Source organism: Pristiophorus japonicus, chromosome 22, assembly GCF_044704955.1.
Source record: "Pristiophorus japonicus isolate sPriJap1 chromosome 22, sPriJap1.hap1, whole genome shotgun sequence".
Classification (NCBI taxonomy): domain Eukaryota; kingdom Metazoa; phylum Chordata; class Chondrichthyes; family Pristiophoridae; genus Pristiophorus; species Pristiophorus japonicus.
This window is the reverse complement of record NC_091998.1, coordinates 48,495,149-48,509,710: the sequence shown is the minus strand read 5'-3', so window position 1 is coordinate 48,509,710 and position 14,562 is coordinate 48,495,149. Positions and strand designations below refer to the sequence as shown.

The 14,562-nt window shown below is 47.2% G+C and overlaps 1 protein-coding gene across 1 annotated transcript in view; it reads left to right on the top strand.

The window, feature by feature from the left end:
• Nucleotides 1–257: 257 nt before the first annotated feature.
• LOC139235019 (beta-centractin) overlaps nucleotides 258–14,562 on the top strand; it is a 34,316-nt gene continuing 20,011 nt past the window's right edge. Inside the window, exons 1-3 of the mRNA XM_070866101.1 lie at nucleotides 258–459; nucleotides 6,654–6,718; nucleotides 12,864–12,939. Coding sequence (XP_070722202.1) covers nucleotides 412–459; nucleotides 6,654–6,718; nucleotides 12,864–12,939 — 189 coding nt within the window. The 5' untranslated portion in view covers nucleotides 258–411. The remainder of the gene's footprint in view (nucleotides 460–6,653; nucleotides 6,719–12,863; nucleotides 12,940–14,562) is intronic.

Below are 14,562 nucleotides of genomic sequence, written 5' to 3'. Positions count from 1 at the left end.
CCAATCACGCGATGCGATTGAAACCCGTCAGTTCCGTTCGCCGACTCGTCAAGCCCCTCTGCCAATCGGATCGCTTGAACCACCCTCTCTCCGCCTCACTATCAGACCGCTTCGCCGGTTGGTTGTCTTGCTCTGCCACTCACGTAAGCTGCACCCGCCCCGCGGGACGCGCGGGCGAATCGGGACTCCGGCAGGGCGCAGGCGCAGTGGGCGAATGAGGGCGCGCAAACGCAGTGGGCCCCACTGGCGAAGGCGGGGTGAATGCGCGCAGGCGCAGTGGGCCGGGCTGACGGGCGGCTTCTCCACCGCTGTGCGCAGGCGCCCAGTCAGCTTTCCGTCCTCCGGGTTGCAGCTGCAAAGGAAACAAAAAAAAAATAAAATAAAAGCCGGTTTTATCCTCGTAATCCCGCCATGGAGGCTTACGATATAATCGCCAACCAGCCCGTGGTCATCGACAATGTGAGTACCGGGCGGCCCGGAGCCGCAACCACCGCCCGCGCTTAAAGGGATGGTCCCCGCCATTTAATGTGGTCGATTTTTAAAACACAGTTAAAGGCAAGGTGCTGCCAGCTGAAGAATGAATGGTTTGCATTGATATAGCGCCTTTCACAACCCAGAGCGCTTTACAGCCAATGAATTACCTTTTTTTTTTGGAGTGTAGTCACTGTTGTAATGTGGGAAATGCCAATTTGCGCACAGCAAGCTCCCACAAACAGCAATGTGATAATGACCAGATAATCTGTTTTTATTATGTTGATTGAGCGATAAATATTGGCCAGGACTCTGGGGATAACTCCCCTGCTCTTCTTTGAAATAGTGCCGTGGGCTCTCTTACATCCACCTGAGAGGGCAGACAGGGCATTGGTTTAAAGTCTTATCCGAAAGACGGCCCCCTCCAACAGTACGGTGTTCCCTCAGCACCACACTGGGAGTCAGCCTAGATTTTTTGTGCTCAAGTCTCTGGAGTGGGCCTTGAACCCACAATCTTTTGATTCAGAGGCGAGTGTGCTGCCCACTGAGCCATGGCTGATACTGACTGCTGCCCACCCCCACCCAAATTGCTCTGCATTGGAGCATTTCACTTCAATTCTTTTGTGGCACCCTCTTTAAAGGCACCCCCACCTTTAGCAGTCACCGAGAGTTTCATTTGGGTCAGGATTCCAGGAATTAAACATGCTGCAAATACTCAGCCGGTTAGGGAGCATCTGGACAGAGAGAAACAGAGTTTCAGATCTGTGACTCTTTTGTCTGAACTGGAAGGAGTTTGAAATGTAAACGTGCATTGGTATAGTCAAGTCTAGAGGTGGTCATGATGGGTCTAGATCGAGTAAATAGTAGATAGAGAGAAACTGTTCCCATTGGCGGAAGGCTCGAGAACAGAGGACACAGATTTAAGGCGATTGGCAGAAGAACCAAAGGCGACGTGAGGGAAACTTTTTTTTACGCAGCGAGTGGTTAGGAACTGGCTGCCTGAAAGGGTGCTGGAGGCAGACTCAATTGTGGCTTTCAAAAGGGAATTGGATAAGTACCTGAAGGAAAAAAATTTGCAGGGCTAAGGGAGAAAGGGCAGTGGAGTGGGACTGGCTGAAGACTCTTGCAGAGAGTCGGCATGGGCTCGACTGGCCGAATGGCCACCTCCTGTGCTGTAATCGTTCTGTGATTCTATAAAGGCGTGGGTGAAGATTTAGATATCAGATAAGTTGCGGTAAGGATGGAGACGGGCAATATTACGAAGGTGGAAATGGTTAGTCTTAGTGACGGAACGGATACGTGGTAGGAAACTCAATTCGTGATCAGATGCGACACCAAGGTTACGCACAGGCTTGGTCAGTCTTAGACAGTTACCAGAGTTGGGAGAGAGATCGAATTAGTGGGAAGGCAATGGAGTTTGTGCCGTATACCGAACACAATGGCTTCGGTCTTCCCGATATTTAATTTGAGGAAATTTCTGCTCATCCAGTACCGAATGTCGGACAAGCAATCTAATAATATAGAGACAGTGGAGGATTCGAGAGAGGTAGAGCTGGCGCTGGGTGGGGAATACCACCTTTCACGACCAGCGGATGTCTCAGCGCTTTACAGCCAGTGACGTACTTTTGGAGTGTAGTCACTGTTGCAATGTGGGAAACGTGGCAGCCATTATGTGCACAGCAAGCTCCCAGAAACAGCAATGCGATAATGACCTGATAATCTGTTTTTGTCACGTTGATTGAGGGTTAAATATTAGCCCAGGACACCGGGGATAACTCCCCTGCTCTTCTTTGAAATAGTGCCATGGGATCTTTTACATCCGTCTACGAGGGCAGACTCTGTTTAACGTCTCATCTGAAAGACAGCACCTTCGACAGTGCCGCACTCCATCAGCACTGCACTGGAGCGTCAACTTAGATTTTTTCGTACTACAAGTTCCCAGAGTGGCACTTGAACCCACAACCTTCTGACTCGGAGGCGAGAGTGCTGCCCACTGAGGCGGAGCTGACACTAGCATGTTATTGTACAAAAATGCATCAGTTATACATGCTGTACCACAGCGATGAATATCAGGCTTTGTTCCAAACATAGAGAGAAAGATGAGGCAACATCTCAGGTGATGAGCAACTGAGAGCAGCAACTCCTATTCTATTCCCACTGTGGCTTGTTGTGAGCTTGAAGTGAATAAATCTGGTCAGTTGTAGGGTGGCAACTGGAATAAAAAAAAATCTCAAAATCCTCTAGATTGTCGTTAAATGTTCTCCGAGACTGGCCAGCAAGCCACTCAGCTGTTCAGGACAACCAGGGATGGGCATTGAGAGACAAAATAAAGAGAGTTCTGATGAAAGGTCATCGACCTGAAGCGTTAGCTCTGTTTCTCTCTCCACAGATACTGCCTGTCCCGCTGAGTATTTCCAGCATTTCAATTCAGTTTTTCAGCATCCAGGCAGTATTTTGCTTTTCTGCAGAATCTGGCGGTTTTAATTGCACAGATTTTCAGTACCAAAGAATTTTTGGATGAAGTGTTTTCAGATGCGGTTTACTGATGCCAAATGCCAATGCAGCTAGCTAGCTATATTTGGTAACTGCCACTAATTATACAGTGCTTGTCATAAAATAATTTAATGGCAAAAAGGATTGAATAAGGAAAATTCAGAGTTCCGCTTCATGCTCGACTCTGACTGTAGGATAAGAAGGCACAGGTTCAAACTGACAAGAGGAAAATTTAAGACTAGTGTCTGGGTGGTGATGATATGGATTGCATTTTGGATTTTATAAATAGCGACATAGAAGCAAAAGCAAAGCAGTAATGATAAGTTTATGGAAGGCCATGGTTAGGCCAGAGAGTAGTGATTTGGTTACCCTTTTATACATTAAAGGATGTTTAAACACATAGAGCGTGTACAATGCAGCACATGTTTAAGGGGTACGGTAGCATAGTGGTTAGGTAACTGTGCTAGTAATCCAGCGGGCTGGGCTAATGGTCTGGAGGCATAAGTTCAAATCCCACCACGGCAGCTGGGGAATTTAAATTCAGTTAATTAAATAAATCTGCAATAAAAAGCTAGTGACGGTGACCATGAAACGACCATCTGGTTCACTAATGTCTTTTGGGGAAGGGAATCTGCCATCCTTAGCCGTTCGAGCCCACATCTGAGTTCAGACCCACAGCAATGTGGTTGACTCTTAACTACCCTGTGCCACTCAGTTGCATTCAAGAAGGCGGCTCACCACCACCTTCTCAAGGGCAATTGGAGATGGGCAATAAATGCCGACCTTGCCAGCGATGTTCACATCCGATGAATAATAATTTTTAAAAAATGTTTTTGTCTTTCAAATAGTATAATTCGAAGCATTCTTCCTCCTCCACATTACCCAGATGTCTAACCTAGGATTACACCGGATATACGGCATAGAAACAGTCCATTCGGCCCAACCAGTCCATGCCGGCGTTTATGCTCCACTCAAGCTGCCTCCTGTCTTTCCTCATCTAAATCTATCAGCATAACCCTCTATTCCCTTCTCCCTCATATGCTTGTCTAGCCTCCCCTTAAATGCATCGATACTATTCACCTCAACCACTCCCTGTGGTAGCGAGTTCCACATTCTCACCACTCTCTGGATAAAGAAGTTTCTTCTGAATTCCCTATTGGATTTCTTGTTGACTATCTTAGATTGATGGCCTCTGGTTATGTTCTTCCCTACAAGTGGAAACATTTTCTCTGTATCCACTCTATCAAAACCTTTCATAATTTTAAAGACCACAATTGGGTCACCCCTCAGCCTTTTTATCAAGCATAAAGAGGCCCAGCAGTCTGTGCGGCCCCCAGTCTGTGAGCACCATTGGAGCAGGCCGGGGAGCAGAAGGAGCAGCGTGACAGCATACCACTCCAGGGAGCAACACGTGCTGGAGCAGGAGAGCAACGGCATTGAAAAGGGACGTCATCAAGGTCCAGGTCGGTGATTGGAGCATGGCCAGGTACTGCAGGAGGGGCGAGGTCGGGGCGATGGAGCGGCGAGAGATTGTAGAGGGACGTGATCGGGGCCCAGAAGAGGCGAGGGCCCAGGGGCAGCATGGGCCCAACCCAAACTGCGATATGTGTGCGCACTAGGTCCGTGCAGCAGAGCTGGTCTCCAGTCGTCTTGGTTAATCCTTGCCACTGGACCAAGACCTAGCTCTGTCAAGCCCGTGTGGTGACTGGTGTACAATGGTCACAACACGTTAAAGAAATCCAAGCACAGGCATCTTCCACCCTTCTAGATTTAGTTTGGACCTGGAATTTTAGGTCCTTCGTTGAAACACCTGTGAATTTGTTGACATTGAAGCAAGTCATCCTCGATTCGAGGGACTGCCTATGATGATGAAAGAGACCCAGCCTGTTCATCGTTTCCTGATATGTATACCCTCGCATTCTGGTACCATCCTTGTAAATCTTCTCTGCACTCTCTCCAGTGCCTCTGTATCCTTTTTATAATCTGGCGGCCAGAACTGTACGCAATATTGGCCCTGAAATTCCGGTTGAGCTCTTCCCACGGGCAAATGAGTGAAATAGGGAAAACAGATGCGCACTTACCTGTTGCTGCTGTGCCCATTGGAACTCCCGAGCCTGAGGCCTCCCGTGACTGCGCGTCGCAGCGTGTGCACGTGGTGACGTGCGCAGGCCGGGATCTGGAGACAGCAGCCAATCGGGTGTAGTATAGATTCTCATTCCTAGTAATAGGAGTTCCGGGAGTCCTATTACTGTGAATGAGAAACCCCCCACAAACACCCAAAACACAATAAAAAATAGAAAATAAACTACATATTTAACATTCATTTAAATTAAGTTGTTATAAAAAATATATTTTCCTGACTTTTTTTTCATGTTTTTTTTAATTAAGCCTTAAAATAAACTTACCGTAGTGGGGAGGGTTTTTAACAATAAAATGTGTTTTTATAACTTTATTTTAAAATGTTTTTGTGTATTTTTAACACTTTGGCCTGTAAAAGTCGGCTATATGCTTGCTTTTTCAGGCGCAAGATTTTAAAGGACATTTGCTGGGCAAGATATTCATAAATATCGGCAATCTTGCCCTGCAAGTGTCCTTGCACCCGATATGCACGAGATCTGTCAAGCCAGAAATTTGACAGATCGGAAAAGCTGGTTTTCAGCGCATGCGCATTGTGACCTGAAACCCGGCTTTTCCGATGCCTTCCCGGGTCAGTAGAAACTTCATAACGGACCCGGGACATCGGAATTTCAGGCCCATTGTTTAACCAAGGTTTCATACAGGTTTAGCATAACTTCCCTACTTTTCAATTCTATTCTTCTCAAAATAAACCCGAGTGCTTGGTTTGCTTTTTTTCTGGCTTTGCTAACCTGTATTGTAACTTTTAGCTATTTGCATATTTATACTCCAAGATCCCTTTGTTCTTCTACCCCACCTAGACGCACCCTCCAAGTAAGTGACCCGCCTATACTTGCTACCAAAATGTAATACCTCACATTTATATGTGTTGAACTTCATTTGCCTATTAGATGCCCATTCTGCAAGTTTGCTGTGTTCACTCTTGCTGTGAGGAGCTTTCAGGTTTCAGTTTTGTAAGTTTGATCTTGTCTCTCTGTCCTACTGTCACAGTTGACTTGTAGTGTTGCAAGTTAACCTCTTGTGCCACTTATATAGAAATTATTATATGAGAAAAAGGGCAAGGTCCATGTAGTTCGCCTTCTACCATCCTGATAGTCACATGATACAACGATAATGGAGTTGTTGATAATAGAGTATATGAAATAAACTGTGTGTGTGTGTGTGAGCTATTGTGTGTAAGAGGGTTCAGGCTCTCGTCTTGCGCTGAGCCAATTGACCTCAGCCAGGATATGCAGTGAAGTGATTCCAGTTGTCCTCAGTACGTTGGGTGGGGGTGAATCAACCAGGGTTCCTGCGCCTGATTACTCTCCGTTGGCCCAGGCTGGAAAGTGCCCACATGGATATTGGGCAAGAGCTGGATTAGGGTCAGTTGTGAGGCACTCTGTGGTGGAAAAGTCTGCCAACACCTGCTGGCCAGTTTCACCAGCGATGGATGGTCACTTGGGCAAGATGCTGGAAGGTGTTAGGTGTTGGAAATTTGAAAGGCTCCTTGTGTTCTGTTAGCGTGGTGCACTGTGTAACATTTACTATGTTCTCTCTTCTTACCTATCCAGGGATCTGGGGTTGTCAAAGCTGGATTTGCTGGTGATCAGATACCCAAGTACTGTTTCCCCAATTAGTAAGTATGCACATATACCCATGTCCTGTTCATGGCATAGCGTGACCATTTAGAAAGGTTGGCCCTTCTAAAGTTTTATTTAGGATGAATGTTTATGTTCAGCAAGGTGAGTGGTGTTTGTGCAAGGGACTGTCTGCATCAAGTATTCCTGGATCGGTCGTAGCATGATGTAAGAACATAAGAAATAGAAGCAGGAGAAGGCCATGCGGCCTCTCGAGCCTGCTCCGCCATTCAGTAAGATCATGGCTGATCTCAATCCTCAACTCCACTTTCCCGCCCGATCTCCATATTCCTTGATATCCCTAGAGTGCAAAAATCAATCGACCTCAGTCTTGAATGTACTCAACAACTGAGCATCCGCGGCCCTTTCAGGTGGAGAATTTCAAAGATTCACCACCCTCTGAGTGAAGAAATTCCTCCTCATCTCTGTCTTAAATGGCCGACCCCTTATCCTGAGACCATGCTCCCTGGTTCTAGACAGTCCAGCCTGGGGAAGCAACCTCTCGGCATCTACCGTGTCAATCCCCCTCAGAGTTTTGTATGTTTTAATGAGATCACCTCATTCTTCTAAACTCCAGAGAGTATAGGCCCAATCTACTCGATCTCCTCATACGACAGCCCTCTCATCCCAGGGATCAGTCCAGTGAACCTTCATTGCACTCCTTCCAAGGCAAGTATATCCTTCCTTGTGTAAGGAGACCAAAACTGTACACAGTGCTCCAGGGGTGGTCACACCAAACTCCTATATAACTGCAGCAAAACTTCTTCACTCTTATACTCCAATCCTGTTGTAATCAAGGCTAAAATACCATTTGCTTTCCTAATTGCTTGCTGTACCTGCATGTTAACTTTCTGTGACTCATGTACAAGGACACCCAGGTCCCTCTGCATATCATTTCCCAATCTCTCACCGTTTTAAAAAAAAAAAAAAATCTGCTTTTCTATTTTTCCTACCAAAGCGGTTAACCTCACATTTCTTCATCTGCCATGTTCTTGCCCACTCACTCAGCCTGTCTCTATCCCTTTGCAGCCTCTTTACATCCCCCTCACAACTTACTTTCCCACTTCGCTTTGTCTAAATTTGGAATAGATCCAAAATGATACCCCACTTTGCATGATCATCTAAGTAGGTAGAATCCAGTTTCAGCTGAAGGCAGATTGACTCAAAGGCTTTTCATTTGATCGAATATTCAGAATTGGCTTGGTGGTTTGCATGCACAATTTTGAAGTCTTTTAATTAAGGAGCACTTTGCAGAAATGAAATTGACCAAATTATAATAGCTTTTTTTCTCAATGTTAGAATATTATTTCATCATCATAGGCAGTCCCTCGTATCGAGGATAACTTGCCTCCACGCCAAAAAGAGATGAGTTCACACACATCGCAGTGTGGGCTGGTCCGTACTGTCCCTGGGCCCACGCTTATTCTTTGCCCTGAACTCACACATCTCCTGAATTAATATTATTTAGGGCCCTTGCAAATGTATAATTTGCTGTGTGGATCTCAACTTTTCACAAAAGTTAACTTGGTGGCAGCGGGATGGGGTGGGGGGAGAGAGAAGAGAGAGGGGGAGGTGAAGAGGGGGGAGAGAGTCTATTCCAGTACATTTTGGAGTTGGAGTCCAAACAGCAATGTGTTGAATTACCAATACTTTACTGACCAAAATAATAATTGTACTGATCTGTAGATTAGGAGAATTGAGAGACAACAAATATAAATGTATTAATGCTATTAAAAATATTATATTCTCCAATTTAAATGTGTTGGTTGTTGGTGGGAAGTAGTATTTACATCCTAGAGAAGGTTCACTAGGTTGATTTCAGAGATGAAGCGGTTGACTTAATGAAGAAAGATTGAGTAGGTTGGGCCTATACTCATTAGAGTTCAGAAGAATGAGAGGTGATCTTATTGAAACATACAAGACAATGAGGGGGCTCGACAAAGTGGATGCAGAGAGGATATTTCCACTCATAGGGGAAACTAAAACTAGGGGACATAGTCTCAAAATAAGGGGCCGCCCATTTAAACCTGAGATGAGGAGAAATTTCTTCTCTCGAAGAATTGTAAATCTGTGGAATTCTCTGCCCCAGAGAGCTGTGGAGGCTGGGTCATTGAATATATTTAAGGTGGAGATAGACAGACTTTTGAGCGATAAGGGAGTAAAGGGTTACGGGAAGTAGAGCTGAGGCCACGATCAGGTTAGCCATGATCTTATTAAATGGCGGAGCAGGCTCAAGGGGCCAAATGGCCTACTCCTGCTCCTATTTCTTACGTTCTTATGTATCAGTAGCAAACATTACCCTCGGTCCCCTCATCCAAGTCATTGATATAGATTGTAAATAGCTGATGCCCAAGCACAGGTTGATATCCAGTGGCTCCTCTGGAAAGTGTGTGTGTGGGTGGATATCAGTGAAGGACAGGATTGGGTTCATAGAGACACATGAAAAATGGCCATTTGGGTAAATTAGCAAAGAGCACCTGTGGTAGTATGCCCAGCAAGAGTTAGTGCCTTCAGGAGATACTTGGAGGGAATGCAGGTACATTATGTCGTGTTAGTGTGAACACTAGTAAATTAGAAAATGCACTGTAGAAGGTACAGGTTGAACCTCCCTTATCCAGAACTCCCTGATCCGGAACCACCCCTTGTCCAGAACCATTCCTGGCCACCAGGTGGCACATGCGCAGAACTCCGACATGAACAAATTGAAGTCCTTCCTCGCTGCCGACTCCCGCAATCGCTGGCCTGACCCCACGATCCACCTTCCCCCCATCCCCATGATCTCTCTGCCGCACTCCCAGCCCCAAGGCAGCCAGCCCCAATATCCCCTTGCTCAGTACCTGTACCATCCAATTTAACGTGACCACCCCTCGTCCGGGAAAAATCCCTTATCCGGAACAGGCCTGGTCCCGAGGGTTCCGGATAAGGGAGGTTCAATCTGTATTGGAGAACATGGAGTATCATACAGTGACCCCAAATGGGACTTAGCCATCCATGATAAAGTCTCAGTAACTGTCAGTACCATCACTGGGTTTTCAATCATTGTACCAATACAATATATGAAAATATATTTTCGTAAGTCAATTACAATTTCATATGATGCAGTTAGAATGATAGAATCACACAGCACAGCAGGAAGGAGGCCATTCGGCCCATCGGGCCTGTGCCGCCTCGTTGAGAGGGTTAACCAATTAGTCCCACTTCCTTACACTTTCTCCATAGCCTTGCAAATTTTTCCTTTTCAAGTATATATCCGATTCTCATTCCAAAGTTACTATTGAAGCTGCTTCCAGCTCCGTTTTCAGGCAGAGCATTCCAGATCATGGGCCCAAGTTTCCCGAGGAGTTGCTCCTTTTTTTGGAGCAATTTGATTTTTCTGGTGTATCATTTTAGTTGCAATTCTGGCCATTTAATTTGCGCCAGTGTAAGTGAGTTAGTTAGTTTTTTTTTAGTTCCGTTTTTTTCAAAAGGGGGCGCTCCCAGCCACTTACCCCTGTTTTAGGCGTTTGGCCAGCAAATAGTTGCTCCAAACTAACATAGGCCAGCGTATGTTGCCACTTCTGTCCACACAGAAAAACCTTACCTAGAGTTAAGGAATCGGCGCAAGTAACTACATTTAAAGCATCACCAAGCACCAAACAAAGCACAAAAAGTAATAAGCAATTAATGAACAAATAAAATAGAAGGAACCCTGCCCCAAAAGCACCAAAATCAATCAGTAAATAAAAAATAGAAGACCTACCTTAGGGAGCGCAACAGGCTGCCGATGAGGGAGCCCATTCGGCCAGGGCTAGGGATGGCGCAGCGTGCTTTGGGCCCCTCCCACACAGCCTGCAGCACGTACTCATAGATTTGGCCTGCCAGGAACTACTGTGCATGCGTGCTAGAGCAGAGGTCCCGGCACTGTTTTCAGCGCCGGGATCTGGCTCCGCCCCCGATCCATTGGGCCACGCTGCGCCACGACCGAAGAGAGGCTGGGGAGCGGCCAGGATACCGAGGCTTGGAGGCGGACACAAACGGCGCACCTTGGGTGAAGGTGCCAGAAAAACAGGACAGGGAAACTCGACCCATAACTCGCTGCGTAAAAGAAAATCGCCTCATCTCCCCTCTTGTTTTTATGCTAATGATCTTAAATCTGTGTCCTCTGGTTATCGACCCACCTGCCAGTGGAAACAGTTTCTCCCTGTCTACACTATCGAAAACACTCATAATTTTAAACACCTCTATTAAATCGTCCTTTATCTTCTCTGCTCTAAGGAGAAAAATCCCAGCTTCTCCAGTCTCCACATAACACAAGTCCCTCATCCCTGGTACCATTTTAGTAGATCACCTCTGCACCCTCTCCAAGGCCTTGACATCCTTCCTAAAGTGAGGTGCCCAGAATTGGATACAATAGTCTCGCTGAGGCCTAACCAGTGATTTACCATAACTCCCTTGCTTTTGTACTCTATTCCTCTTGTGTGATTCTCTCCATTCTTCATATTGCTTCCACCACTTTTGTCAACCGTGGTGGAGCTTTACCCAGCAGTCCTTCGAAGAACACTCGCTCCATCACACAATACAAGGTTAGTAGGGCAGGTTTTATAATTGTACCGTTGCGTGCTTTTCACAGTTACAGTAAATACAGGATGAACAATTGCTATACGCCATACACTGCAGGGCTGCACATGGAATTGTCACTCTGTTTGCAGCAGGAGATTACACTGTATGTTTTGTTTTATGTTCAAAGATCCTAATTTTCTCCCCGTATCTTGTGGTGGGATAGCACTAACTGCTCTCTGGTATCCCACCCATTCTTCAGGCCAAGACAGGGAGTACCCTGTATTAGTTAGTCTTTGCACCCCAGAGTGATACTGTTGCCTTTAAGGACAGGCCTGAAAGTCGCGCCTGAGATGCCTGACCCCGGGAAAGCACGCTATCAGTTGGAAAATCTGCATTTCTCCCCCCCCCGGCCCACAGCACTGTTTCTTGTGGTCAGCTAGCTCGATGAAGTTGTGGGTATACTACTTGTAATGCGGGTGTGGGGAAATACTCCCAGCAAGTGATCGCACTGGGCGATCCCAATGATAGGGACACTGAGCCACTTTAGGTACGCAGTAAAAATTACACTTTTCAAAAGGGAGGTCAAATAAGTTTGGAAGGAGTATACTGCCATTATATAGGGTCATGGTGAGACGGTACCTGGAGTATTGTGTACAGTTTTGGTCTCCTTACCTAAGGAAGGATATACTCGCCATAGAGGGAGTGCAATGAAGGTTCACCAGATTCCTGGGATGGGGGGATTGTCCTATGAGGAGAGATTGAGCAGACTAGGCCTATATTCTCTAGAGTTTAGAAGAATGAGAGGTGATCTCATTGAAACATACAAAATTCTTACAGGGCTCGACAGGGTAGATGCAGGGAGGATGTTTCCTCTGGCTGGGGAGTCTAGAACCAGGGGGTCACAGTCTCAGGATACGAGGTCGGCCATTTAGGACTGAGGTGACGAGAAATGTTTTCAGTCAGAGGGTGGTGAATCTTTGGAATTCTCTGCCCCAGAGGGCTGTGGAGGCTCAGTCTTTTACAGGTGCACGCCTAAAATCTGGTACCCTTGGGACCGAGGCCGTTGAGGATTCCGGACTTTCAATTTGCTGTCTGACATCACGAATCCAGAGCTCAGGTTTGGGTATTTATGGATTTCGGAACGTCAAAGTTGGGGGGTGGCAGCAGGGGGAATTCCCGCCGACGAGCTGTGAGCTGTTCAGGATGTCCAGCGCCGCCGAGGAGGTGTTCGGGCGGGTCGGCGAGGAGGCAAGCCCCGAGGTCAGCAGAGTTGTCCGGTCCCGATTCCGGACGACCCTGCCACCGATCGGCCCCGAGTCCGGATTCCGGAACTCCAGATCCTCGATGCTGCACCTGTATATTCAAGACAGAGGTCAATAGATTTTGGGGATATTAAAGGAATCAAGGAGTATGGGGAGAGTGCAGGAAAGTGGAGTTGAGCTGGAAGATCAGCCATGATCTCATTGAATGGCGGAGCAGGCACGAGGGGCCGAAAGATCGATTCATGCTCCTATTTCTTATGTTCTTGTGTATAACTAAAACAGTACCTGCCTCAGGATTTTTCCTCCCCTTTTAACATTTTTAAATTATTCTGTTTTGACCCAGTGTGGGACGTCCAAAGCACATTCGAGTGATGGCGGGAGCGTTGGAGGGCGATCTATTCATTGGACCTAAAGCTGAGGTATCGTGTTGGCTCCAAATGTTCATTGTGTTCCTTGTAGAGTGTGGCCACCTAAAGGTAATGGGCCGTTAGATCTTTGCCTGCCCTGAAACTTTGGTCTGGATTTTCGGCTCTGATGGTTTCGGGGGGCGGGCGGGGGGTATAGTTTGTGCCTCAGTCATCAAAGTTGGGCAGCTGGGCTCTGAGTGTGGGGCGCAGCTCTAAGGGAGGCGTTGTACACCTCTCTGGGGCGCTAGCATAGGAAACTCCCGAGCTAAAGAGCCGGCCGGGAGCACTCCGAGAGTCGCCTGGGGAGAAAAACAAACCCACAAAAACATTCCCAAAACATAGCCTGCACCACCACAACACAAATCACAAGAAAAATTAAAAGAAAAAGCAATCACACTTACCCCAGGACAGCATTACTTGCGTTTCCGCTGTCGGTATCGTTGGACCGCCCGATTTCCCAGGCGCTCACTGCGGGGGGCGCTGCGGGGCGGACAGGTCGGGCGGGAGTCAAAACTCGCGGCGGTGTCGCAATCGGGGGTGTTGCACACCCGGGCTCAGCTCTTCCGGGCGGTGCTGCTCCGCACCACCGCAAACACGACCCCGAAAACCCCCGCGGGGCGCTGGAGGCGGACCGCCCGCCCAGAACACCTCACCGCCGCCATTGCCACCGCTCCAGGGTGAAAAACGGAGTGCAGAGGACTGGAAAATCCGCCCCTTTATTTTTGTGCCGGCTGACACAGTCCTTGGCAGTGACTTGTTGTATGTCCACTCCCAGCAACTCCACGTGCTTGTATATTATTTTTAACGCTTTTTTGAAGTTGATGTTGTTGAATGATGAGAGGAAATATTTTCACCCAGAGGGTGGTGGGGGTCTGGAACTCACTGCCTGAAAGGGTGGTAGAGGCAGAAACCCTCGTCACATTTAAAAAGTACTTGGATGTGCACTTAAAGAGCCGTAACTTGCAGGGCTACGGACCTCGTGCTAGAGGGTGGGATTAAGCTGGGTAGCTCTTTTTCGACCGGCACAGACACGATGGGCTGAATGGCCTCCTTCTGTGTCGTAATTTTGAGCTTAGGGCCCAAACAGCTGAAGGCACGGCCACCGATGGTTGAGCAGTAATAATGAGGGGTGTTCAAGAGGCCAGAATTTGAGGGGCGCAGAATCTCGTGGGATTGTGAGGCTTCAAAAGATTACCGAGATAGGGAGGGGTGAGACCATGGAGTGATTTGTAAACAAATTCAAACCGATGTTTCAGAGCCCTGTGGTATTGTGTACATTGGCGCCCCATTATGGTCATTATTGTGCCATATGAACCGTTGCAGTTATCGTCGTTGCTTCTTGTTTCTGGACCTCGGCTCGAAGTGCCGTACTGGAAACTGCACAAGGATCCTCGGTATGTGCCACTGATGGCTCACACCAGCCAGTATGATCCTGAATCTTACAGGCCCGGGAAGTCCCGTGTTTTATCGCTGGAACCTTGCTGAGTTAGCTCAGCATTGAGAATGTTGCAGTCCATGATGGTTCCCCTTCCTGATCCAGTGACTCCCTTCAGGAAAGATTTAAACTAAAGATTGAAATTGATGTAAAGTAATTGGTTAGAGGAGATTTGAGGAAAGATTTCTTCACCCAGAGGG